Genomic DNA, 25,443 nt, shown 5'->3' with positions numbered 1-25,443 from the left:
CTGCAGGTTCCTCAGGGATTACTGTGAGAGAGGCTGCTTTTCTGATTTGGATCTCATTGACAACCTGGGGCCAGCCATGATGCTCAGTGACCGACTGACATTCCTGGGTGAGTCTCTGGGTTTTGTGCCCTGTGCTTTGGGCACAAGTGGGTAGTTGGGGAGGTTGAAGGGATCACATCAGACTTCTCCCAGCTCTTCCTTCATGTATTCCCATTGCATCAGTGGTCCCAGAAACATCCTCCGTCATGTCCAGGATCATGAGTTTGGCTGTCACATCTCCTTAGTGCCTCCATGTTTGTTTGTTTGTTTGTTTCTTTCTTTCTTTCATTCTCTCTCTTTCTTGCTCTTTCTCTTTTTCTCTTTCTCTTCTTTCTTACCTTCCTTTCTTTCTCTTTTTTTTTTTTTTTTTTTGAGACAGAATCTTACTCGCTCTGTGGCCCAGGCTGCCAGGCTCACTGCAACCTCCACCTCCTGACTTCAAGCAATTCTCGTGCCTCAGCCTCCCAAGTAGCTGGGATTACAGGCATGCGGAACCACACCTGGCTAATTTTTGTATTTTATTTATTTATTTTTTGGGGACAGAGTCTCACTCTGTCACCCGGGCTGGAGTACAGTGGCGTGATCTCGGCTCACTGCAACCCCCGCCTCCCGGGTCCAAGCAATTCTCCTGCCTCAGCCTCCCAAGTAGCTGGGACTACAGGCGCACGCCACCACACCCGGCTAATTTTTTGTATTTTTAGTAGAGATGGGGTTTCACCGTGTTAGCCAGAATGGTCTTGATCTCCTGACCTTGTGATCCGCCTGCCTCGGCCTCCCAAAGTGCTGGGATTACAGGCGTGAGCCACTGCGCCCCGCCTAATTTTTGTATTTTTAGTAGAGATGGGGTTTCACCATGTTGGTCAGGTTGGTCTGGAACTCCTGACCTCAAGTGATCCGCCCGCCTCGGCCTCCCAAAGTGCTGGGATTACAGGTGTGAGCTACTGCGCCTGGCCAGTGCCTCCATGTTTCTTCTTTTTTTTTTTTTGAGATGGAGTCTCACTCTGTCCCCCAGGCTGGGAGTGCAGTGGCGTGATCTTGGCTCACTGCAACCTCCACCTCCCGGGTTCAAGCCATTCTTCCTCCTCAGCCTCCTGAGTAGCTGGGACTACAGGTGCATGCCACCATACCTGGCTAATTTTTGTATTTTTAGTAGAAATGGGGTTTCACCATGTTGGCCAGGTTGGTCTCAAACTCCTGACCTCAGGTGATCCACCTGACTCGGCCTCCCAAAGTGCTGGGGTTACAGGCATAGGCATGAGCCACCACGCCTGGCCTAGTCAATCTCTTTTAATCCATGACTCTTGTTATGTATTTTGACTCTGATGTTTCCCCAGATTTGGCTCTTCGGAGTTCTTCCAAGTCTGCTTTGAATGCTCTTGGTCTGCATCTCATTGGGACCTATGAGTTTGGAGAGAGAAAAAAATCTCCTGCTTTGTGGAGTGGCTGGTCTGAGGTTTTTCTTGTTTAGGGCCAGGGTGACTTTTGTAGGTGTCACTTGGGCAGTTTGGGGGAATATGCAGGTTACTCAGTGCTCTTGTTTCGCCATAGGAAAGTATCGCGAGTTCCACCGTATGTACGGGGAGAAGCGTTTTGCCGACGCAGCTTCTCTCCTTCTGTCCTTGATGACGTCTCGGATTGCCCCTCGGTCTTTCTGGATGACTCTGCTGACAGATGCCTTGCCCCTTTTGGAACAGAAACAGGTGAAGGTTGCAGCAGCGGTGGTTTTCTTTGCTTGTCAGTCCCTGCTGGAGCTTAGTTGTATAGCTGTTGCCAATGTGCGTGTTTCCTCCTTTGTCGTTCTGTCTGTGCGCGTGTATTCCCCTTAGCACCCTCTCTGGAATTCCAGACTCACACAGGAAGCACTGCTTGATTTGAAATGAGGTATTCGTATACAAAGCACACTATTGCGAAGGGCATGAAAGGAAGAACGTCCGAACATGGGCCCCTGCCCCAACCAGTGCAGGGCAGGGCTGGGGGCAGCCAAGCAAGGCAGGCTCTCTTCCCTAGGTGATTTTCTCAGCAGAACAGACTTATGAGTTGATGCGGTGTCTGGAGGACTTGACGTCAAGAAGACCTGTGCATGGAGAATCTGATACCGAGCAGCTCCAGGTCATTTTCACTTTTGGGTTGATGGTTCTACATGGAGGTGGGAAAAGGCTCCCTCTATCTCAGGCTTCCCCTTCCCTCCAGAAACACTGGCTCCTATGGACACATGTGCCTCTATTCCCCTTAACCTGTGTAATTCACACACCACCTTCTTTTAGGAGAGAATCAGGGATTCTAGTGTTCTGATCTCTACATTTTGTTCTTTGCTGTTCATCATTTCCAGTATGGCCGTTTGGTATTGCTTTCTTTTACATCAATCATTTGCTGGAAGCTACTATGAATGTTAAGTGCCCTCTACCTTTGGATTAGCTAGAACCTTCGGGAGTGTGAAAGGGCTCCTTCCTGCTCTTAGCTCATGCTGGCGCTCTCTGCTTTGCAGGATGATGACATAGAGACCACCAAGGTGGAAATGCTGAGACTTTCTCTGGCACGAAATCTTGCTCGGGCAATTATAAGAGAAGGCTCACTGGAAGGTTCCTGAGAACTGCTTCAATGTGGTATCTTTGTATGGCAATGTATATAGATTTTTTAAAAGAATAAATGTTGTTTTGCAAATGTAGGTTCTTAGAGTCTACCCAGGGAATTTTTTATGTCTAGTCTGAACCTGAGGTAGTAAGATTAAAAAATGCTTGTTTTACGTTTTTTTTTTTTTTGAGACGGAGTCTTGCACTGTCGCCTGGGCTGGAGTGCAATGGCACGATCTCAGCTCACTGCAGCCTCCGCCTCCAGGGTTCACGTGATTCTCCTGCCTCAGCCTCCCAAGTAGCTGAGATTATAGGTGCACACCATACCCAGCTAATTTTTTTGTATTTTTAGTAGAGATGGGGTTTCACTGTGTCGGCCAGACTGATCTCGAACTCCTGACCTTGTGATCTGCCCGCCTTGGCCTCTCACAGTGCTGGGATTACAGGCATGAACCACCACACCCGGCCTTGTTTTATGTTCTATCTGACACGCAACTGCCTTCCTGTGCCTCCTTAGATAAGAAATCACCCCCAGGTCGGGTGCAGTGGCTCACGTCCTGTAATCCCAGCACTTTGGGAGGATCCCTCAACCCCAGGAGTTTGAGACCAACCTGGGCAACATAGGGAGACTCCATTTCTGTTAAAAAAAAAAAAAGAAACCCCCAAAGTTGTGGTGACTGCAGTGTCTTGGAAATCTGAACAAGAACGCTTGGTGGTATACTTGTGCTTCTGAAATCTTACCTCACCTCTTCTGGAACACTTAACATTTTGGTTATTTAGTTCCCTTAAAATATAAGCGTACAGGAACCCGCACTTTTAACAAAAACCTTGGGCAGTTCTATCATAGGCTGTCCTCATGTATATCTAGAATTCATAGGTGGTACCTTTTCCTCCATCAGGGTGAATGGCGTCTGTACTAGGAAGATTCCAAGTACAGTGAAAATGGTTTTATTTAACATGCAGCAAAACAAGGGCGGCAGAGTTGGTATATCCAGTACAGCCATTTGCCACGAAGCATTGACCTCAATAGTAACGAGTAACACTCAAATAACTGTAATGTCTAGAGCGTAACACAAAGTTCCATTTCCACATAGTAATTCCACAGACATTCCCAGGGCTGCAGCGGCCAGTCTCTGGAAAGCTCTTGGATTTATTCCTTAAGTAGTGAAAAATGATTCACTTTTGACTTGTCCTCTTCTAATGAAGCAGTGAAACCTGCTTGCTAAAGACAGCGAGGGGCAGGGAAGGGATGTGACCTCTTCCATAGTAAGGAATAAGGAAGCCTGGCAAGGGGCAGGGAGGAACCAGGGAATGTGGTCTGTGCCACCTTCTTTTCTCCAGAGATGTCCGATTGCTGAGCTTGTTCACCTGAGCTCCGCAAGCTTCCCCCGTGTCTATGGCAGCTGGTGATTTTTCTTTTTTTTTTTTCTGTGAGGGAGGCTTGGAGTACATGTCCCAGGATCACATCCAGCAGCTAGAGTGGCCGGGACAAGCTGGCGGGGGCCAAGCACTGTTGAAGCAATAGGGTCTGGTGACTCAGCTCAAGTGTGGCCCGATCTCATCACCTCCAGACCCAACATCTCGCTGACAGTGCCCCTCAGTAGCTGGGGAACAGTTGAGGTTTCTGGGCAGCACATTAGGACATATGTCTAGTGTTAACATTTGTGATCCTGAGGCCTCCTGTGTCCAGCCACAGGTGCCACACCACATGCCATCTGGTGAGAGGAGAGGGAGGCCAAAGCAGTAGGATGTAGAGTGGCGGTAGATTCCAAGGGGAGGATAGCAGTTTATTTCATGCCAAGCAAGAGGTAGTCAGTAGGATGGCCTGTCCCCATGGCTGGAGGCACACTTTTCCCAGAAAGCTGAGTACCTGCTTCTGGAGAAGGGGAAATACTGGCTCTCTTCATTTTCTTTCCTATCCCTAGTTGGGCCTGTCATGAGGCCAAATTCCATGTCCTGCCAAGATGTCCATAGGACACAGCCTGCCACTGCCAGGGACAAGCACACAACTCATCACTCCATGGCCATTCCAGGACAATGCTGTCCACCAGAGGCAAGGCTGGGGACTTTGCAGTATGCCAGTTCCTTATTCTGGGCCAGGCACCTTCCTGGGCCACCTCCCTGGGGATGGCAGCAGGAGCTGGTTGGCGGGGGAAGCATGGAATTGCAACAGGGCTGCAGCCCCTTGGGCCGTGCATCTGTCAGGTGTGAGGATGTGGCTCTTGTGGGGAATGACCCATGACAGTCTCTCTTTAGAGACTCCCACCCCCCCACCCCAGTGGCTTCAGTGAATGCCAGTAGAAGGAAGCAAACACCTACGCCAAGCCTGGGGGTCCATGTTCCCGGGACAGCAGTGAAGTCAGGGGCCACTCCCCACCCCTGACAGCATATGGCCACTTCAAGTCACACAGGTAGATAAAAACAGGTCCTTTTAGGGGCCAAAGGAGAGAGGTTATCACAGCAGCAGTTTGGTTCTCAGCAGAAATGCCCAGGGCCCCTGTTCCACATCAAAGCTACAAGCACTGTTGTCAGGGCATGGAGCGTGACAGGACCAGAGCCCTCCTCGTCTCAGGGCAGCCTGCCTGGCTTCAAGGTGGAGATCACAGCGTCCTCTGGGGTCATAGGTTCCCCCACTGCTCCACAGGAGGGAACTGGTCCACCTCGCCCACCTCTGTGCTCAGCTGCTCCCCCAGGGCGAAGGTCAGCTTATACCGAAGCCGCACCTTCTCCTGTGACAGAGGGCAGCAAGTGAGATCCAGCCCGGGCGGCCCCTCGGCAGGACGCCCTCTATTCTGCTACCCTCTCTGTGCTAGAGGAATGGTCCCTTTTCCCAGCAACCCCCAACCATGCTCAGACATTTAACCTAAGGCAGCAAAGGGATGTGTCAATCCTACAGTCAAAACACTTCCAGCTGGGAGGTGGTGGGCCTGAGGTCCTAATCTGGGGCAGCTGGGGCCTCAGGCTGGGACCCCTGGGTTCTTTGCTGCTCACCTTCAGTGGATTGGCCAGCAACATGACCTGGGTGATGGCTGCAGGTGGCTGGATGGGGCTAAATGGAGAGAGTTCTGTCCCAGAAGGTGGCTGCAACTTCACTTTCATTGACTAAAGAGAGAGAAGCTCCTTTGAAGAGAACTGGCAGGTGCCCCAGATGGAACCTGCAGTGCACACACACACTGCCACCTGCTGGCTGCAAAGGCCTCTACACAACAGGGTCAAGATAAGGCCATTTTGGCCCCAGGGAGACACTGGTACCTTGGGCACTGCAGCCTGCAGCATGATGCTCTTGACAGGTAAGGGAGCCGTGTTCAGCATGGACACCACCACCACCAGCACGTCAGGTCGTCCTGGGGGACACTCCTTGGCAAAGTGGAAGAGGATGCGGAAGCCGTTTTTATCATAGGCTGTCACAGGAAGGGCACTGCCTGTAAGAACGTGACATGTGAGTGTGGGAGGAGCAGCACCAGAGACACCCAACAGAGCCCCGGCGGTGAGGAGAAAAGGGCTACTCCGTGGTCATGATGAGTCCAGTGCTTCCTAACGGAATCTGGGAGAGGCACTCAGTGAGGAGCTTAAGACTGAGAATGCAGGCAGGGAGGCCTGCCTGGCTTTAAGGGACCCCCCTGCAAAGACTGCCTGGATCCATCCCTGTCGCATGTCCTACAGCTCTGTGGCTGTAGGCCCCACCGCCCCACCCACCTCAATCCTCCAACACCTACTAGGCTTGATCGATTCCAGGGGCACGTGGATGCTGGCCAGGGAGAGCTCAGGCCCCTTCGGGGGGCTGCCCTGGGACTGGAAACTCAGTGGCTGGAAGAGCGGGCTGCCGGGCCCCGTGGAGAAGGGCAGGAGGGGCCTGGCTGGGGTGGTGGTGGGGATGAGAGGGGAGGTAGTGGGTTTCACCAAGCCCGAGGTCCTGGGAGGCAGGAAGGATGGAAAGCACGTCAGAGAGCCAGCCAGAGCTGCAGGACTCTCACCCAAGGCCCCTGACCATGCTCTTACCCAGGCCCACCCCTTGCCTTCCAGCCTGACTGATGGGACTACAAGGCACCCCCACCCCTTCAAAGTTAGCTCTGGTTCTGACACATTCAGGCCCAACCCTCAGCAACCCCACATCTCCTCCCACTCATTACACTTTGGCCTCTTCTAGAAGCTGATCAAGGGCATCCAGGTGGTGCAGCGCGCTGTCGCCCAACGTCAAGCCATGGTGCCCAGGGACTGCGGGCTCAACTTTTGGGGCCAAGGCTGGGGCCACTCCAGTAGAAAACAAGAAGGAGCCCGCACTGGGGACAGGAACACTGGCTGGGACCACAGGAGCTGGGAAGGGAGGCGGCAGTGGAGCTTGGGAGCTGCTTGAGGAGGGGGCTGAGGGCTGGAGCAGAGGAGCGTCGGAGGCGCCACAGGCAGCGGTCCCCGGCCTGGGGCTGAAGAAGTCCAGGTCGGACTGTTCCCTCTATGAGCAACAGAAAGGGTGGTGAGCCAAGGGCGGGTGGGGAGGGCCTGCTGCTGGAACGGGGCGCAGCCCTCCAAGGACTGCACGGAAGACAGCCCCGGAGGCACTCATTGTTCCCCGCTGCAGCTGGCACGCTCTGGAGGGGAAGGACAGCTAACTGCAGCCCAGGAGACATGACGCTGGAAAGTGGAGGTCCTTGGCACAGTAGTGCTGTCACCGATCCTGTGCCCCTACCTGGAGCAGGTGCCACTGGCTGTTCCCAGCTGACTCTTTGGGAGGAACATTAGGGGCTGGGTCGGCGAGGCCTGACAATAGAGAAGAAAACCGGATGAGAAGAGGCTCTGAGCTAGGCAGCCCTAGCCCCGCCTTGCCTGAGGAGGGGTCAGGTGACAAGTGACATCAATGGGTGAAGGCGCAGGGAGAAACTGTTCTGCAGGCAGCCTCCAGAGGGTAATGGAGCCCTCCAGTCCATGATGCAGAAGCGGGGGGCCTGTGGGGCGGGGTGCAGGGCAGGAGGCAGAGTCCACCGGGAGGACGGCCCTGGGGCCCTCAGGGTCGCTGAACTTCACTGAGTACCTCCAACTCTGGGTTCTTTGCCCACCCCAACAGTCACACTGGGGCCCCGCTCAGGGCTCCTAATTCCACACACCCTTCCTCCCAGAGCCCTGTCAGGGGATGCCCCTGATGCCCCCTGTGGGCCGCACCCAAGCAGAGGAGCTCCTCGTCCAGCCAGGAGAGGGCGTTGCTTGTGCTGCTGGGCCCCAGGGTGGCCTCGGCCTGGCTAGAGGAGCGGCTCCGTGGAGGTCCTGAGGCCTGGGGTGGTGGAGGGAGGATTGGGATGCCTGAAGAGGGTGGAGTGGGTGCTGGGGCCAACACGGAGGACAAACTGTTTGTCGTGTCCAGCTCCACAAGGTCGATGAGCGTGCCTTGGTTACTGCACTGACTGTTTCCTGGATGGGTCAACAGAGCAGAACAGGAATAATTAGGGGTCTTCTAGTGGCTGTGTGGCAGGAGGCAGCACCCTAGGCACAGAGGTTACTGCTACAGCCTCTGGCCTAATCCAATGGCATCTCCGCCAGAGGATGCTGCAAAGCAAGCCTGAGAAAGCAGGTGGGGAAATTCCCACCCACATCTCCAGGTCTCCGGGAAGCCGGAGGATTGCTTGGAATGGCAAAGAACTCCCTTGGGCCTTGTGCAACACCACCACGCTGGCCAGCCTACACCCGCAGCTTCATGGTAGGGGCCTGAGGCTGGTCTGGAGGAGTCTGGAGTTGGGGACCAGAGCATCTCACCTTCCGAGTCAGGCAGGGTTAAGGTAGCCACCTCACCATTGATGACCTGCCCTTCAATAATTGTTTTGTAAGAGTTGATGACCCGGGAGAGGTTGTCACTGGCCTGCAGGATGTCCCCTGGAGCAGGAAAGAGAGACTTCTCACTCCTGTTGTGACAGTTCCCACCCACATATCCAAACGCCTGGCTTATCCCTGACCGTCGCTCTTTCACTCACCCAAACTGTTATCATTGTCCTCAGTCTCACTGGCGAGTTTAAATAAAGTCCGCCTCTTGTTCTCACACTGATCAAACAGCTCCTGAAAGAGATTCAGACATAAAAATCAAACCACAAAGGCCCTTAGAGATCATCTGATTCATTCAGGGTTCATGCCCAGAAAATGACCGGGATATGCCAATTGCCACGGTCAATTACCAGCAAAGCTGGGATCACAGCGCACGTCTTCTTGCCACCAGCCACCACCACCACACCACATCACCCAGGATGTTTGTCTAGGTAGCAGTCACCAGGATGGGTCAGGGGAAGTCAGTCCCCTCCTGCCTTCCAGGCTGGCAAGTTCCTCAGAACTCAAAATATCCACCCAACCATGGCCTGCACCACATGGGCATCAGGGTTACAAGGAAGCCTCTCTGTCTTGATGTCCCCAAGGTAGTAAGGAAAGGGAGAGAGCAGGGGTGAGCACCGAGGGTGTGGTCTCTGGAGTCAGACGCAGGTTTCCATCTGGCCCTTACACCCTGGACAAGTCAGCTGATCCCAGGAGGCAAATGGGGACGCCACCCTCTACTGACGTGGCTGCTGTGCAGATGAGTAAGGTCATGAATACACTGCCAAGTGCACAGCCCATGTCTCTGACAAGGCACGTGCTCAGGAAATGCTGGCTGAGCTCCTGGAGGGCAGCGCAGCCCCGGGAAGCAGCCTTTGCCGTCGGCGGTCCCACCTTCATCAGCTCTCTGTCCCCGTCCGAAGAGTCCTCCTGGCTGTAATGAAGCAGCATCTCACCGAGCAGTCTCACGTTGTTGTTAACTTCCTCTAACGTGTGCAGACGCTTGGTCACCTTCTGGATCCGTGCCTCGTCCTGCCCCAGTGAAGAAGTTCAAGAGAAAGACAGCGTCACTTGACTGTCTTTCCACTTCCGCCAGGTCACACCTTACCCCACAACACAAGTACAGAGGCTCGGAAGCTCCTTTCGGTGTGGGGTGCCTGAGGCCCAGTCTATACTTCTGCTTTCACAACACTGCTCCCAACCCACTCCTCTCTTCCGTGCTCCCGTGGAAGCTATTGTGCTCCTCCTCCCACTCTCAGCCGCCGGGGCACAGGTAGGGCAGCTGGCAGCAGGGGAGAACAAAACAGGCCCGTGTCCGGGGCAAAGCGGCTTCTGCTGTGTGGCCATGGGCTCCTCCACCCCGTGCCTGAAGGACCGGGGCCCACTCACTTCCTTCACCATGGACTTGATGAGCTTGTTGGCCTCCTGCAGGTCATCTGGGTTTTTGCTTTTCAGCAGCTTGGCTAAAAGCTGAGAGAGGAGGAAATCAGAGGTGAAGGGAAGAGGCAGCACCTGTACCCCAGGGAAACCCCAGAGGCTCCCCGCAGCACAGTGCAAACCACATTCCCCTGCTGCCACCCACTCTCATATGAGAAAATCCCAGGCCCAGGGTGTCCTTTACCTTGGACTTCTCCTCATCATCAAAAACAGGGTTTTTGGGACGAGGTGGTGGAGAGGGGATCAGCGTCCTATCCACAGGAATTGGTGGGTCAGACTGCACTATGCCTGAAAGGGGACATGGCAGCACGTGCACTCAGGCTGTGGTTGCCTTGTCACCCCTCCTCATACACCAAGGGCCACGTCCCTGTGATCAAGACCTGCAAAGGGTAGCAGGGTGGAGGGCAGGCTGCTACACCTTATCCCATCCAACTCCGACTCAGCCTTGCCTGGGGACAAATGCTGTTCTCTTCAGGAGGGACCCCGGGGATCCCAAACCTTCCCTTCTCTCCTTGCCTGGGCCAGCCTTCGAGGGCTGCCTGGAGGCTGCGGGCAGGCAGACACGTACCCTGTCTCTTCAGCATGTGGTAGGCGTCTTTGATCTTTGCTTCTTCTGGCAGGGCCATGGTCCAGCTGTACAGCAGCTCAATAACCTTGGTCTTCACTTTCTCAGACACCCTGTCCCCCAGGTACTACATGGCAAAAGAAAATGAGAGGACCTAGTTAAGTGCAGTTCGGAGGCAGAGAAAGTGTAAGGCTCCCTCCACAGCAATGGCGTGGCTGCTCAGCAGCTATGGTCCTACTCAAAATCTGCAGGTGTCCAAGTGTGTGTGAGACAGCGTGGGGAGGGGAAGGACTCCCTGTGGTGTGGCTGTGTCCATCTGGATACAGTCTGTGGATAGGCAGGGGGCCAGGAGGTCATCACCTCCTGTCCAGGAAGTGTCCTGTAAGTGTATTCATGACCTTACTCATCTGCACAGCAGCCACGTCAGTAGGGGTGGCGTCCCCATTTGCCGCCTGGGATCATCTGACTTGCCCAGGGTGTAAGGGCCGGATGGAAACCTGAGTCTGACACCAGAGACCACGCCCTCGGTGCTCACCCCTGCTCTCTCCCTTTCCTTACTACCTTGGGGACATCAAGACAGAGAGGCTTCCTTGTGACCCTGATGCCCATGTGGTGCAGGCCATGGTTGGGTGGATATTTTGAGTTCTGAGGAAAGTGCATTTTCACGCACAAGTTGCCAGAAACACAACTGCATTTTATCTTGGGGGTGTTCATGAGAATGTCTTTAGCATGGAAAAGTATTCCCTCTGCTTTAAGTGGGGGCCCAGAGCTGCGCCACACCAGCGTGCAACAGAACACGGCCAGCTGAGCATTGGAGCAATGACGGAGGCCAGCTCCCCGTATCCACGTGACACAGGCCAAGAAAACCCACAAAACCCACAACTGCCGTGTGCCAGGCGCCTAGAGTCCCACACTACATGGGCCCTCACCCTGGACAAACACACAGCCACTACCACATCACCTGTCAGATTTGGGCTGAGGGCGCTTCAGAAAAAGCTGCCGGTCCCTGTGGCCTGTTTGGTCATCCCGTTACCTCCGGGGCCTAGCTCTCTAAGGACAAGACACAAATAATCTCAGCTCCCTGGAGATGTTGGATGGGCAGTGAAAGCCAGTATGATGGGAGATGGGAATGAACACAAAAGAAGTCCCTAAAAGCGAGGAATCTGCCGCTGACTGACCTTTGGAGAGACGACTTTGATTAACTCATTCAAAAAGCGGAACTTCCCCACTTCGTTATGAAATCTCCTCCCACAGTTCTTCATGCATGCCTCCAGCACCTGTAGCCGCACAGAGGAGAGGCGCTCAGTGAGGGCACGCTCGGGGCTGGAACCTGGCACTGGCAAGATCCCTGGCACCCAGAGAGTACTGAATAAACACGCCCACAGGAAGGAGCTCATCACGAAAAGCGGTGTGCACTGCCCGGGGACAGTGTAATTAAGCAACGAGATCACTCACAGACCATGTCCCTTCAACTGCAAACCTCTGCTGGGGAAGCTGGGCAGGGACTAAAGCAAGAAACCCCGAGACCCCGACCCCAAGAAGGCCTGGATACCAGTCCTGGAAGGTGCCTTCCTTAAAGATTCTGGCCTCGTGTTTTACAATGAGGGAGGTGAGGTCCAGGGACAAAGTTTCTCTGACTCAGTGTCCCGGGTTCTTTCCACAAGCTCACCAACAATTGTGCAGGGAATGGTAGGGATGTTTAAATCCTATTATCTGTGGGAAAGATGACAGGATATTTCTCCTCCCTCCGCTTATCTCCCTAACTCACGATTTGGCTTTCCTGTGCTGCCTGTGGTCCCTGGCACCGCGGTTTCTAAGGGGGAGTGCACTGTCCAGGCTCTCTTTCTTGGCTTCTGCATTTTAAAGCAAGGTTTCTCAGGTGAGGCCTGGCTGACATTTTGGGCTGGTCATTCTTCGTTGTGGGGGGCCACTCTGCACTTTATAGGGTGTCGAGCAGCATCCCTGGCCTCTGCCTACTTGATGCCAGGAGGACCCCCACCCCAATGTGTGACAACTAAAAATGTTTCCAGACACTGCCAAATGTTCCCTGGAGGGCCCTGTTGAGAATCACTGGGTTTTGTTACCTGTTTTTGTTTTTTCTTTTTTTGACACAGAATCTCGCTATGTTGGTCAGGCTAGAGTGCAATGGTGTGATCACCACTCACTTTCGCCTCAACTTCCCAGGCTCAAGCCATCCTTCAACCTCAGCCTCCCGAGGAGCTGGGACCACAGGTGTGTGCCACCGTGCCCGGCTAATTTTTTTATTTTTTGTAGAGACAATGTCTCACTATGTTGCCTAGGCTGGTCTTGAATTCCCTTAAGCGATCCTCCCGGCCTAGGCCCCACAAAGTGCTGGGACTATAGGTGCAAGCCACCGTGCCCCGCTGAGAATCACTGTTTTAAGGAATTCGTTCTACAGCAAATATGACTGAGGGGTGCATGTGAACCAGATGATATTTCCTCTTTTCTCTTTCCAGGACGTGAATGCAGTCAGGCTAGAGCCCCGGATTCCTCAGATCTCGGCTGCTCTTTGTTTTCGGAGCATGTGGAGGCACTGAGGGCCAGGCACCATTCCACACCTTAAATTCCCTCAGTCTGAACAGACACCAGGATCTGCCCTAGGGGCCTCAGCCATCAGTGCGACACCTTCGCTAGTGACTGGCACTGTTTAACTACAGAATGAACTGGACCGACCCCTCTTTTCTTCAGCTGGCCAGCTCTGAACTATCAACACAGCCCTGTCAGCATCTCTTCACCAAGCCTTCTCTTGCGCCACGTGGGGCTCAGGGCCCTGACTCTGGGCTGCTTTCCTTAGCCCCTCTGCCTCACACACTAACCATGTGGCCGTGCTGGCAGGGACGGCACTGCAGTCACCTCTGAGGCCTCAGGGCCTGGCACAATGCACACACATTTGTGGAACAGCTGGCTGAACAGATTCGAGATCTATCTAGTCTGTATCAAGGACTTTCTGTTGGCTTTTGGCATGAGCCCTGAGAACCGCTATGGGGACACGAGGAATGGCGTGGGCAGGTGAAGGGCTGCGGTTTCCACCTCCGGAGAGTGAAGGACCTACCGTCAGGGCCTGGAGCGCCTCCCATTCCTGCGGGGACTGGATCTTGTGGGCCAGCAGTCGGACGGCGATCTGTGGCCTGGGGGACAAGCAGAACACACTCCAGTGCACTAAGCCTGGGGCTACCTGGCTGGCCCTCCTTGGCCATGGTTGTTCCCCTTCCCAGTCCGCTCCCTCTCAGCTGCCCCCACAGTGCTGAGACTCACCCTTCCAGCTCCTTGTTGATCTGATCACAGAAGCCAATTATGTATTCCCAGTCCTCCTGGCGGTTGGAAGGATTGGTGGCTTTATCTTGCAATACAACAAAGAAGAGGACAAGTGTTAGGAAGAGCAAGGAGGATGCAATGGAAGGTTTTCTTCGCAAGTTTTAGGCACTAAGAGTTTGCTTTCAACTCTACTCTCTAATAGAGAAGCCTCAGTAGAACAGTCAGTAGCAAGGAGACAGAAAAAAAAAAAGTTCAGTCGGAGAGCAAATACAAATACTGCTTTCTGTCCAGTATTTTGAAAGTCACAAATAAAAGAGAAAACAAATTCTGTCTCGTGAAGCTTAGAGTGGAATCAAGGTCAAAAGGACAAACACAAATAATTAAAATATTCCCAAAAAAATGCCTACATGAAACATGTAAATATAATAAAGGGAACTCCAGCTATTAAAAATGAGCTCAGTGTTGAGCAAGTGGAGATGGTCAAGAAGGGTTTTTGGGGAAACTGAAATCAGATTGAACTAGATAAAAAAAATACATATTTATAACCATGAATTTTTTTTTTTTTTTTGACATGGAGTCTCGCTCTTGTTGCCCAGGCTGTAGTACAGTGGCATGATCTCGGCTCACTGCAGCCTCTGCCTCCCGGGTTCAAGTGATTCTCCTGCCTCAGCCTCCCAAGTAGCTGGGACTACAGGTGCATACCACCATGCCCAACTAATTTTGTATTTTTGGTAGAGACGGGGTTTCTCCATGTTGGTCAGGCTGGTCTCAAACTCCCGACCTCAGGTGATCGGCCCGCCTTGGCCTCCCAAAGTGCTGGGATTACAGGCGTGAGTCACCGCGCCCAGCGAATATTTTCCACATACCTGTCAAAAGGTTTTTCCAGACCTAGCCTTCCATAATGCTTTAAGTGTTTCTGAAATTGCACATAATGCTCATCATTGTCAAGCCAACAAAATTTACTTAGCCCCTACTAAGCCCTGGTCACCGTGCAACTTGCCTGGGATTGCAGCTTGAGTATCTAGCACCCCCAGGCTCTAATGGCCTTCCATGGTCAAGCACAAACACAAGTGTACTAGAGTTCTCAGAGGGCCCCTGGGATTTAAAATCCAGGCACCAAATGCAAAGTTCTGATATTTGGCATGGGCTCTCCTCAGTTACCTTCCCAAACCTGTGATTACACTGAAGAGCCCAGCTGAGGGTGGTTACATGGGTTCCCATCTCTGATTCAGATCCAGAGCCTCCCTCTTCAGAAAGCACTCTCCAGCTGTTTGCTAAATTTAGGGCTTTGGGTTCCGAAGACAAATGGAAGGCTGAAGACGCACACCCCTTAAAACACTCCTGCTCCCTCCCCAGATCTCTATGAGGGCCCAAAGCAGGGTGTTAGAGCCCCTCCCGACAAGCCCCTCTCTGTCATTACTTTCTGAATTCTGATTTCTCATAATTGTATTTCGTTAACTTAAAAAATCACCAGCTACGGGGCCGGGCGTGGTGGCTCACGCCTGTAATCCCAGCACTTTGGGAGGCCGAGGCGGGCGGATCATGAGGTCAGGAGATCGAGACCATCCTGGTTAACACGGTGAAACCCCCTCTCTACTAAAAATACAAAAAGTTAGCTGGGCGAGGTGGCAGGCGCCTGTAGTCCCAGATACTCGGGAGGCTGAGGCAGGAAAATGGTGTGAACCCGGGGGGCGGAGTCTGCAGTGAGCTGAGATTGCACCACTGCATTCCAGCCTGGGCGACAGCGAGACTCCGTCTCAGAAAAAAAAAAAAAAAAATCACCAGCTGGGCCGGGTGCAGTGGCTCACGCCTGTAATCCCAACACTTTGGGAGGCTGAGGCAGGCGGATTACCTGAGGTCAGGAGTTCAAGACCAGCCTGACCAACATGGAGAAACCCCATCACTACTAATACAGAATTAGCTGGGCGTGGTGGCACATGCCTGTAGTCCCAGCTACTCAGGAGGCTGAGGCAGGAGAATCGCTTGAAACCGGGAGGCAGAGGTTGCCTTGAGCCGAGATCGTGCCATTGCACTCCAGCCTGGGCAACAAGAGTGAAAACTCTGTCTAAAAAAAAAAAAAAAAAAAAAAAACAAACTCACCAGCTGGATGAACAAATCATAACAGAGACTCCAGCTCCTTCACTGGGAACAGGGCTGCAGGGATCTGAGTAGCGACAGCTGCCAGGCAGAGGGAAGGCCCGTGGCACCCAGTGTATCACCCTGCTTCCCAGGTCGGGGCTCGGCCTCCCCGGCAGTGTTTCTGTTGTGGCTGCAAGGGGAAGATTCTGATGGTTTAGGTTCATATTTATTTATTTTGAGATTGAGTCTCGCTGTGTCACCCAGGCTGGAGCGCAGTGGCGCGATCTAGGCTTACTGCAACCTCCACCTCCCAGGTTCGAGCTATTCTCCTGCCTCAGCCTCCCGAGTAGCTGGGATTATAGGCATGCGCCACTATGCCTGGCTACTTTTTGTATTTTTAGTAGAGATGGGGTTTCGCCATGTTGGCCAGGCCTCCTGACCTCAGGTAAGGAGGTCAAGACCAGCCCTGGCCTCCCAAAGTGCTGGAATTACAGGTGGGAGCCACTGCACCCCGCCTAGGTTCCTCTTTAGAAGAAAAGAAGGTGTCTGTCTTCAATCTTGAAAGAGAATTAACAGGTCCTTCAAAATCTGGAGCTTGAAAGGAGGGGAGTTAAATGTAATCAAGGGTAGCCATTTGGAAAGAAATGTCTGGCAATCCTGCATTACTGTATGGTAGCCTACCAGCTATCACATTCCAAATGCCAAGTCTCTCCCACCAATTGTCTGAAACTTTCTCAGGCATTAGCGTAGCTCTGTTACTAATTCCTATCAGGTGCTTAAAGTTCTCACATAACACCAAAAGGCTGCAGGGTACAAAAATTGAATGGTCTGAGAAGCAATCCCCATCCCCCAGGGCTATTATTTTGGGAACAGTCATACACCTTGTGACAGAAGAAAAATTGGCCCACTCACTTTCACTTTTTGCACGCGGAAAAGCATCTTCTGAGTACAGAGTAAAATGTGGATCCCCCCAACCCCCGAAGCAACTGGTATTCACCATACGTTATCTTCTTCCCAAGCCTATTAAACTTCCAACAGCATTTCTACTTCCAGGAACACTCCTGCCCACTTTTCACTTGTATTAATTTCTCTAGAATCTCACTTTCTTCCACCTTGATAGACCTTTTTATGGCAAATCCACAGGGAGCTCTTTGCCTACTCACGGGCACAAAAAGCCCTAGTTTCTGCAATGGTCAGTTCCATGTCTATCTCCTCCAGCTCTCTGGGCAGCTCAGAAAGCAGAGCTCATCCGCCCACAGGAACGGGAAGGAACCTCTGGGGATAATTCTGGGTGACTTGATCTTTCCATCTGCCTACTGCCTCCCCAGCAGATGCACACAGCCTCCCACCCACTCAACATTTCCTTCACCTGGCATAGAGGTGACACCCAAGCTTCCCCTATAGACCTTGCCTTCCCGAACCACCCCTCCGGGCTCTGCTCTGACTCATGGTTTCTGTCTATTTTCGAGTCTCTGTTGAAAGCCTCCTCTGTTTCTGTGTCTCTGGATTTCCTGCTTTCATTTTTCAGCTTCACTCCATCGCTAGCCTACTCTCGTGGGACTTAAAACGTCATGTGGGGATGGAAACAGCAGCATTGGGTACCCCATTCCAGCACGGCTCAAACATTCCAGAGAAAACAAGATCTACATAGCAGGCTGGATGCGGTGGCTCACGCCTGTAATCTCAGCACTTTGGGAGGCCAAGGCAGGTGGATCATTTGAGGTCAGGAGTTCAAGACCAGCCTGTTCAACATGGTGAAATCCTGTCTCTACTAAAAATACTAAAATTAGCTGGGCACGGTAGCACACACCTGTAATCTCAGCTACTTGAAGGCTGAGGCTGGAGAACTGCTTGAACCCAGGAGGCAGAGGTTGCAGTGAGCCATGATTGTACCACTGCACTCCAGCCTGGGCAACAGAGTGAGACTCCATCTCCAAAAAAAAAAAAAAAAAAAAAAAATTATATACATATGGTCTGGGCACGGTGGCTCATGCCTGTAATCCCAGCACTTTGGGAGGCCGAGGCAGGCGGATCACCTGAGTGAGGTTAGGAGTTCGAGACCAGCCTGACCAACATGGTGAAACCCCATCTCTACTAAAAATACAAAATTAGCTGGGCATGGTTCCGCACACCTGTGATCCCAGCTACTCAGGAGGCTAAGCCAGGAGAACCACTTGAACCCAGGAGGCAGAGGTTGCAGTGAGCTGAGATCAGGCCATTGCACTCCAGCCTGGGCCACAGAGTGAGGCTCCATATCCAAAAAGATAAATCTACGTAACAAATGACTTACAAATAAGCAGAAGCAAGAACATGGGCTGGAAAGGGAGTAAAGGTCAACCTTCACTAGGGTCCTGAATGGAAACACAAACTTAGTCAATCACCAAGTCTTTGTTAAGCACCCGCAGACAATGAAGTAAACAGCATGTCAGCATGCCAGACCCTGGAGGGACTACAGAAAAAGTTCCAGACACAGATTTTACCCTTGAGGAGGCTGTGCTCTCCTGGTTCAATACATGAAAAAAAAAAAAATCAGTTCAAAAAACAAGACAGTAGATAATTGGGCTAATTTGGTACAGAAATGAGTGTAAAAACAAATGTATGGCCCAGGCACGGTGGCTCACACCCGCAATCCCAGCATTTTGAGAGGCTGAGGTGGGTGGATTGCGAGGTCAGGAGTTCAAGACCAGCCTGGCTAAGATAGTGAAACCCTGTCTCTACTAAAACTACAAAAATTAGCTCTCCCTCTCCCCAAGGTCTCCCTCTCCCTCTCTTTCCACGGTCTCCCTCTGATGCCGAGCCGAAGCTGGACGGTACTGCTGCCATCTCAGCTCACTGCAACCTCCCTGCCTGATTCTCCTGCCTCAGCCTGCCGAGTGCCTGCGATTGCAGGCGCGCGCCGCCACGCCTGACTGGTTTTCGTATTTTTTTGGTGGAGACGGGGTTTCGCTGTGTCGGCCGGGCTGGTCTCCAGCTCCTAACCGCGAGTGATCTGCCAGCCTCAGCCTCCCAAGGTGCCGGGATTGCAGACGGAGTCTCGTTAACTCAGTGCTCAATGGCGCCCAGGCTGGAGTGCAGTGGCGTGATCTCGGCTCGCTACAACCACCTCCCTGCCGCCTGCCTTGGCCTCCCAAAGTGCCGAGATTGCAGCCTTTGCCCGGCCGCCACCCCGTCTGGGAAGTGAGGAGCGTCTCCGCCTGGCCGCCCATCGTCTGGGATGTGAGGAGCCCCTCTGCCTGGCTGCCCAGTCTGGAAAGTGAGGAGCATCTCTGCCCGGCCGCCATCACATCTGGGAAGTGAGGAGCGTCTCTGCCCGGCCGCCCATCGTCTGAGATGTGGGGAGCACCTCTGCCCTGCCGCCCCGTCCGGGATGTGAGGAGCGTCTCTGCCCGGCCGCCCCGTCTGAGAAGTGAGGAGCCCCTCCGCCCAGCAGCCGCCCCGTCTGAGAAGTAAGGAGCCCCTCTGCCCAGCAGCCACCCCGTCTGGGAAGTGAGGAGCGTCTCCGCCCGGCAGCCACCTCGTCCGGGAGGGAGGTGGGGGGGTCAGCCCCCCGCCCGGCCAGCCGTCCCGTCCGGGAGGGAGGTGGGGGATCAGCCCCCCGCCCGGCCAGCCGCCCTGTCCGGGAGGTGAGGGGCGCCTCTGCCTGGCCGCCCCTACTGGGAAGTGAGGAGCCCCTCTGCCCGGCCAGCCTCCCCGTCCGGGAGGGAGGTGGGGGGGTCAGCCCCCCGCCCGGCCAGCCGCCCCGTCCGGGAGGGAGGTGGGGGGGTCAGCCCCCCGCCCGGCCAGCCGCCCCGTCCGGGAGGGAGGTGGGGGGGTCAGCCCCCTGCCCGGCCAGCCGCCCCGTCCGGGAGGGAGGTGGGGGGGGTGAGCCCCCCGCCCGGCCAGCCGCCCCATCCTGGAGGGAGGTGGGGGGGTCAGCCCCCCGCCTGGCCAGCCACCCCGTCCGGGAGGTGAGGGGCGCCTCTGCCCGGCCGCCCCTACTGGGAAGTGAGGAGCCCCTCTGCCCGGCCAGCCGCCCCGTCCAGGAGGGAGGTGGGGGGGTCAGCCCCCCGCCCAGCCAGCTGCCCCGTCCGGGAGGTGAGGGGCGCCTCTGCCCGGCTGCCCCTACTGGGAAGTGAGGAGCCCCTCTGCCCGGCCACCACCCCGTCTGGGAGGTGTACCCAACAGCTCATTGAGAACGGGCCATGATGACAATGGCGGTTTTGTGAAATAGAAAGGGGGGAAAGGTGGGGAAAAGATTGAGAAATCGGATGGTTGCCGTGTCTGTGTAGAAAGAGGTAGACATGGGAGACTTTTCATTTTGTTCTGTACTAAGAAAAATTCTTCTGCCTTGGGATCCTGTTGATCTGTGACCTTACCCCAAAGCCTGTGCTCTCTGAAACATGTGCTGTGTCCACTCAGGGTTGAATGGATTAAGGGCGGTGCAAGATGTGCTTTGTTAAACAGATGCTTGAAGGCAGCATGCTCGTTTAGAGTCATCACCACTCCCTAATCTCAAGTACCCAGGGACACAAACACTGCGGAAGGCCGCAGGGTCCTCTGCCTAGGAAAACCAGAGACCTTTGTTCACTTGTTTATCTGCTGACCTTCCCTCCACTATTGTCCTGTGACCCTGCCAAATCCCCCTCTGCGAGAAACACCCAAGAATGATCAATAAAAAAAAAAAAAAAAAAAAAATTAGCCAGGCGAAGTGGCAGGTGCCTGTAATCCCAGCTACTTGGGAGGCTGAGGCAGGAGAATCGCTTTAACCCAGGCGGCAGAGGTTGCAATGAGCTGAGATTGTGCCACTGCACTCTAGCCTGGGCGACTAGAGTGAGACTCCTTAAAAAAAAAAAAAAAAAAAAAGCATCACATCTTTTTCCTGACTTCCCCATTTCTTTTTCTTCTTCTTTTTTTTTTTTTTTGAGACAGGGTCTCACTCTGTCACTCAGGCAAGAGTGCAGTGGTGCGATCATGGCTTCACTGTAGCCTCAACTTCCCAGGCTCAGATGATTCTTCTACCTCAGCCTCGCTGGGACCACAGACACTCACATCACACCTAGCTAATTTTTTGTACTTTTGGTAGAGACAGAATTTTGCCATGTTGCTCAGGCTGGTCTTGAACTCCTAGGCTCAAGCAATCTGCCTGCCTTTAACTCCCAAGGTGCTAGGATTACAGGTGTGAGTCCCAGTGCCTGGCGTCTTTCGTTTTTTTTTTTTTTTCTTTTTTGTTGTTTGAGACGGGGTCTCACTCTGTCACCCAGGTTGGAGTGCAGTGGCTCTTACAGCTCACTGCAGTCTCTGCCTCCCAGGCTCAAGTGATCCTCCCACCTCAACCTCCTGAGTAGCTGGGACCACCCACAGGCGTGTGCTTGTTCTTTTTTTAGAGATGGGGGTCTCACTCTATTGCTGCAGTAGGCGATCATGGCTCACTGTAGCCTCCAACTCCTGTGCTCAGGCGATGCTCCCACCTCAGCCTCCTGAGTAGCTGGGACCACAGGAATGAGCCACTGCATGTGGTCTATTAAGTCACTATTCCTATAAATGGTGCACCTTCCAAAAGTCCCCTATTCCCCCACCTCTTTTTTGACTCCTTCTTCCCTCTCTCCTCATCCATTCCTCTCAGTCTTGTGGTCCTTTCCTTCTCAATGTCTTCTTAAATCCCTTCCTTCCTTATCCCTACCCTCTACTCCTTCTCACCTGCTTCTAGAACTTCTGTTCTAATCCATCCTAATCCTATGTAAAGTCCCTATTGTCAGGCCTCTGAGCCCAAGCCAAGCCATGGCATCCCCTATGACTTGCACGTATACATCCAGATGGCCTGAAGTAACTGAAGATCCACAAAAGAAGTAAAAATAGCCTTACCTGATGATATTCCAGCATTGTGATTTGTTTCTGCCCCACCCTAACTGATCAATGTACTTTGTAATCTCCCCAACCCTTAAGAAGGTTCTTTGTAATTCTCCCCACCCTTGAGAATGTACTTTGTGAGATCCATCCCTGCCCGCAAAACATTGCTCTTAACTTCACCGCCTATCCCAAAACCTGTAAGAACTAATGATAATCCACCACCCTTTGCTGACTCTCTTTTCGGACTCAGCCCGCCTGCATCCAGGTGAAATAAACAGCCATGTTGCTCACACAAAGCCTGTTTGGTAGGCTCTTCACACGGACGCGCATGAAACCTATATCAAATCAAGCCTCTTAAGACACCAAAACACCGATTTCACCTAGTACAGAAGGAATGAGGGCCTGATAACTGCAGAAATTTAAACTTCTTCGGCTGGGCTGGGCATGGTAGCTCAAGCCTGTAATCCCAACACTTTGGAGGGAGCTGAGGCAGGTGGCTCACTTGAGGTCAAGAGTTTGACACCAGCCTGGCCAACATGGTGAAACCCCATCTCTACTAAAAATACAAAAATTAGCCAGGTGTAGTGGCACATACCAGTAGTCCCAGCTACTTGGGAGGCTGAGGATGGAGAATTGCTTGCACCCAAGCAACGGAAGTTGCAGTGAGCCGAGATTGTGCCACTGCATTCCAGCCTGGGTGACAGAGCAAGACTCTGTCTCAAATAAATAAATAAATAAAATAAACTTCTTGGGCTGGAAATTGGAGACTTGGTAGAATTTGGTTTTAACTTCCCAGCCTTATCTTCCCTCATTCCCAAACACCTCTGTTACTGTGTGCCCCAAACAGGTCTGCTCTCTCCACATCACCATCTAGTGTTTTTTTCCCAACTTTTCCCATTCTTTAATGGCTAGCTCAAATGGAGTATCCTCACTGAATCATCTCTTCCCCCATCCCCAGTTCCCTAAAGAGAATGCCTGCGTTTTAGCACTGCCTTGTATCTTTTTTTTTTTTTTGGAGACGGAGTCTCGCTCTGTCACCCAGGCTGGAGTGCAGTGGCACAATCCCAGCTCACTGCAAGCTCCACCTCTCGGGTTCACGCCATTCTCCTGCCTCAGCCTCCCGTGTAGCTGGGACTACAGGCGCCCGCCACTACGCCTGGCTATTTTTTTGTATTTTTTAGTAGAGACAGGGTTTCACTGTGTTAGCCAGGATGGTCTCGATCTCCTGATCTCGTGATCCGCCCGCCTCGGCCTCCCAAAGTGCTGGGATTACAGGAGTGAGCCACCGCGCCCGGCCAGCACTGCCTTGTATCTTTATCTTTTAAGAGTTCTTCATCCACTCCAGCATCACCTCCATCCAACTAAAGGCAAAATCTTCTTAAACTTCCTAACTCCTATAACACCCCACGTAGCAGGTACTCATTAAACATTGATTGACTGATCATGGTGGGACTTGAAAGAAGACTGAAGTCATCAAGAGATGGTTTGTGAAAAAGAGAATCTGAGATGGGTTTTCAAGCATTTAGTTGAGGAAAGGGGAGCAGGGCTTCCAGGTAAGGAGAGCAATGTGTATTGGTAAACCAAGAACATCAGACTGAGTAGAGCAGGAAAACGTAGAAGCCACAGAGAAAAAGGCCTGGAACAACCAAAGCCAGATTACAGGCAACAGTGGAATGACTTGATTCAACACAAGTGCGCTTCTGGGAGCAGAATGGACTGAGGAGAGGTGAGGACGGGAGAGACCTGGGTCTCCGGGCCAAGCAGAGGCTTCTGCAACAATTCAGGCAAACGTGGGGTGACAAGGACCCTGACTGAGACGACGCTGAACCCCAACTGCTGGTTTGTTCAACTGGTACAGTTCACATTATTAAGTCATAACAACTGTGAAGCTTATGTCTCTACAGATACCATGTGACTCCCCCCCACCAAGTGTGTCCCTCTCATTTCATAATGTGACTCTAGGCTGGGTGCGGTAGTTCACGTGTTTAATCCCAGCGCTTTGTAAGGGAAAGGTGGGAGGATCACTTGAACTCGAGTTTGAGACCATCCTGGGCAACACAGCAAGACCTCATCTCTACTAAAAATCAAAAGAATTAGCCAAGCGCGGTGGCGTGTGCCTATAGTCCCAGCTATTCAGGAGGCTGAGGTAGGAGACTTATTTGAGCACAGGGGTTCAAGGCTGCAGTGAGCTATGATCGCACCCCTGCACTCCAGCCTAGACAACAGCGCGTGAGACTCTTGTCTCAAAAACAAGTAACAAAAACAAAATGTAACTCTAAATGTAGCCTATTAAACTCAGCTTAGATCATTTAAATTATTCAATACCCATATTAATACCTTCAAAGCAAACTAATTCCACTGTGGTTATAGCAAGTTAGGCATTTCTGGGCAAGTGGTTTGATTGGAGTCAGGATGTCCTCTTTTTGTGAAATTATGGCAGTAGTGCCTGCTTTGCTAGGATACTTGGTAAACTAATTTAATGAATATCTGTAAAGTACTTTGAGCTCCTTGGAGAACAGTTCCATATATAAAGAAGCCTTATGACCTGCCTGCAACTGCAGATTTTGCAAACGTGATCTTACTTTTTCTCTCTTTTGGGATATGCTCCCCTTTAAACTGAAGCTCAACCTCCTGAAGGGGGTTTCTTACTAGGAAAAATCAGACAATTTGAGGAAATAGCTATCACCTCCAAGATCCCGGAAGCAGTACTAAATAAGAGACCTCAGAACAAGGCAATACTAGGTATCTCACCTATCCCATTACCAGTCCAATTTCTCCACTTAAAGGAGGCTTCCAGGTCTAGCCTACAGGAAAGTTCACTTATTAACCCTCAGGCAGAGTACTACCTGCTAACCAGGTTAACACACATTTCCTTCGTAGCACTGTAATTCACAGTGCAATGACAGCAATACGCTTCTATAACTACAGCTTCAGACTGTGCTCCTCAGCCTTACTCAGAATAGGCTATCAACACTGACTCGTTAGGATGTTCAAGGGGGTATATGTATGTGTGTGTGGGGGGAGTTCCCGACACCGATTTCACCATGCTTCTGTGGTCACTGCAGGAAAAAGGTAGAGCTCTCTGTTCTCTATCGTCGCTCTCTTTAGAATATTATTCTCACTTCAAGCATTCTGCCTGAGCGAAGCCGTCACTTCTCCAACACATGGTCACAATTCTGAAGCTGCCAGGCGACTGAACGCAGTCGGCAGCACCCACCACTACCGGAGACTCAGCCCCAATCCGAAGCTTCTCCCTTAGTCAGGGATTGGGGCGCTGGGTTCCTGGAGTCACCGCCGGCCGGCGACCCCACCACAATCTCCCCAAAGCGCCGAAGCATGTCAGCCCGAAGATCTTGGCTGTCGCCTTTCCCCGAGCCTGCGGTGCCCGACGGGACCCCGAGTTCACGCCGCCGCGCGCCAGAGCAAGAGGACGCGCCGCAGCGAGGGAAGTGGGGGCCGGACTGGGGCCCCCGCGCCCTGATAGGGAAGGGGCGTGATCGCAGGCTGCTCGCGGCGAGGGCGAGCCCGGGCGTGGGCTGCCAAGAGGCGACGCCGTGGAGCCCGGGAAGGGGACGTGGGGGTGAAGACAGGGGCAGCCCAGCGGCTCGAGGGCAGGCAGAAACGGCCGCGGGTACTCACTGAGCCAGGACTCCAGGCTTTCCCCTTCCGCCTCCGCCATATTGCAGCCGCCCGGCCCCGCGGCTTCGGAACTCGCGAGAGTCTGCACGAGCTGAGACGGGGCGGGGCCTGCATGGGGTCCTGAGAGGAGTGAGTGCCGTCACCGAGGGCCGCGCCAGACTGCGACGGATACTGGGAGGGCAAGTGTTTCCTTTTGGCGCTTCCCTTTGGACCCCGGAGTGAAAAACT

The 25,443-nt window shown here is 53.0% G+C and overlaps 2 protein-coding genes across 6 annotated transcripts in view; one reads left to right on the top strand and one right to left on the bottom strand.

Moving 5' to 3' along the window:
• The window catches only part of NUP85 (nucleoporin 85), a 30,275-nt gene extending 27,571 nt beyond the window's left edge, over positions 1-2,704 (top strand). For all 3 annotated transcript variants that reach the window (XM_004040981.4, XM_063706104.1, XM_019027015.4), the window contains 4 exons: positions 7-107; positions 1,588-1,739; positions 2,047-2,148; positions 2,525-2,704. In XM_004040981.4, the coding sequence (XP_004041029.1) occupies positions 7-107; positions 1,588-1,739; positions 2,047-2,148; positions 2,525-2,626 (457 nt within the window). In that variant the 3' untranslated portion in view covers positions 2,627-2,704. The remainder of the gene's footprint in view (positions 1-6; positions 108-1,587; positions 1,740-2,046; positions 2,149-2,524) is intronic.
• An 837-nt stretch (positions 2,705-3,541) lies between these two features.
• On the bottom strand, positions 3,542-25,314 carry GGA3 (golgi associated, gamma adaptin ear containing, ARF binding protein 3). Of its 3 annotated transcripts, XM_063706103.1 has the most exons (18): positions 25,216-25,304; positions 15,772-15,940; positions 13,672-13,756; positions 13,469-13,544; positions 11,574-11,672; positions 10,399-10,522; positions 10,015-10,118; positions 9,783-9,863; positions 9,288-9,425; positions 8,567-8,648; positions 8,352-8,468; positions 7,764-8,009; positions 7,294-7,364; positions 6,740-7,059; positions 6,326-6,522; positions 5,862-6,031; positions 5,601-5,711; positions 3,542-5,338 (listed from the first exon to the last, which is right to left on the bottom strand). In XM_063706103.1, exons 5-18 carry the CDS (start codon positions 11,655-11,657, stop codon positions 5,228-5,230), a joined length of 1,956 nt encoding a protein of 651 aa, XP_063562173.1. In that variant the 5' UTR covers positions 11,658-11,672; positions 13,469-13,544; positions 13,672-13,756; positions 15,772-15,940; positions 25,216-25,304; the 3' UTR covers positions 3,542-5,227. The 3 variants fall into 3 exon arrangements, with proteins under 3 accessions (XP_063562173.1, XP_004041042.2, XP_004041043.2); XM_004040994.5 differs by lacking the exon at positions 15,772-15,940 and having other exon boundaries at positions 25,216-25,314; XM_004040995.5 differs by lacking the exons at positions 11,574-11,672; positions 15,772-15,940 and having other exon boundaries at positions 25,216-25,314.
• Between the last annotated feature and the right edge of the window lie 129 nt (positions 25,315-25,443).

The sequence above is a fragment of the Gorilla gorilla genome, chromosome 4, assembly GCF_029281585.2.
Source record: "Gorilla gorilla gorilla isolate KB3781 chromosome 4, NHGRI_mGorGor1-v2.1_pri, whole genome shotgun sequence".
Lineage (NCBI taxonomy): Eukaryota > Metazoa > Chordata > Mammalia > Primates > Hominidae > Gorilla > Gorilla gorilla.
This window is presented reverse-complemented; position numbering and strand designations above follow the sequence as displayed.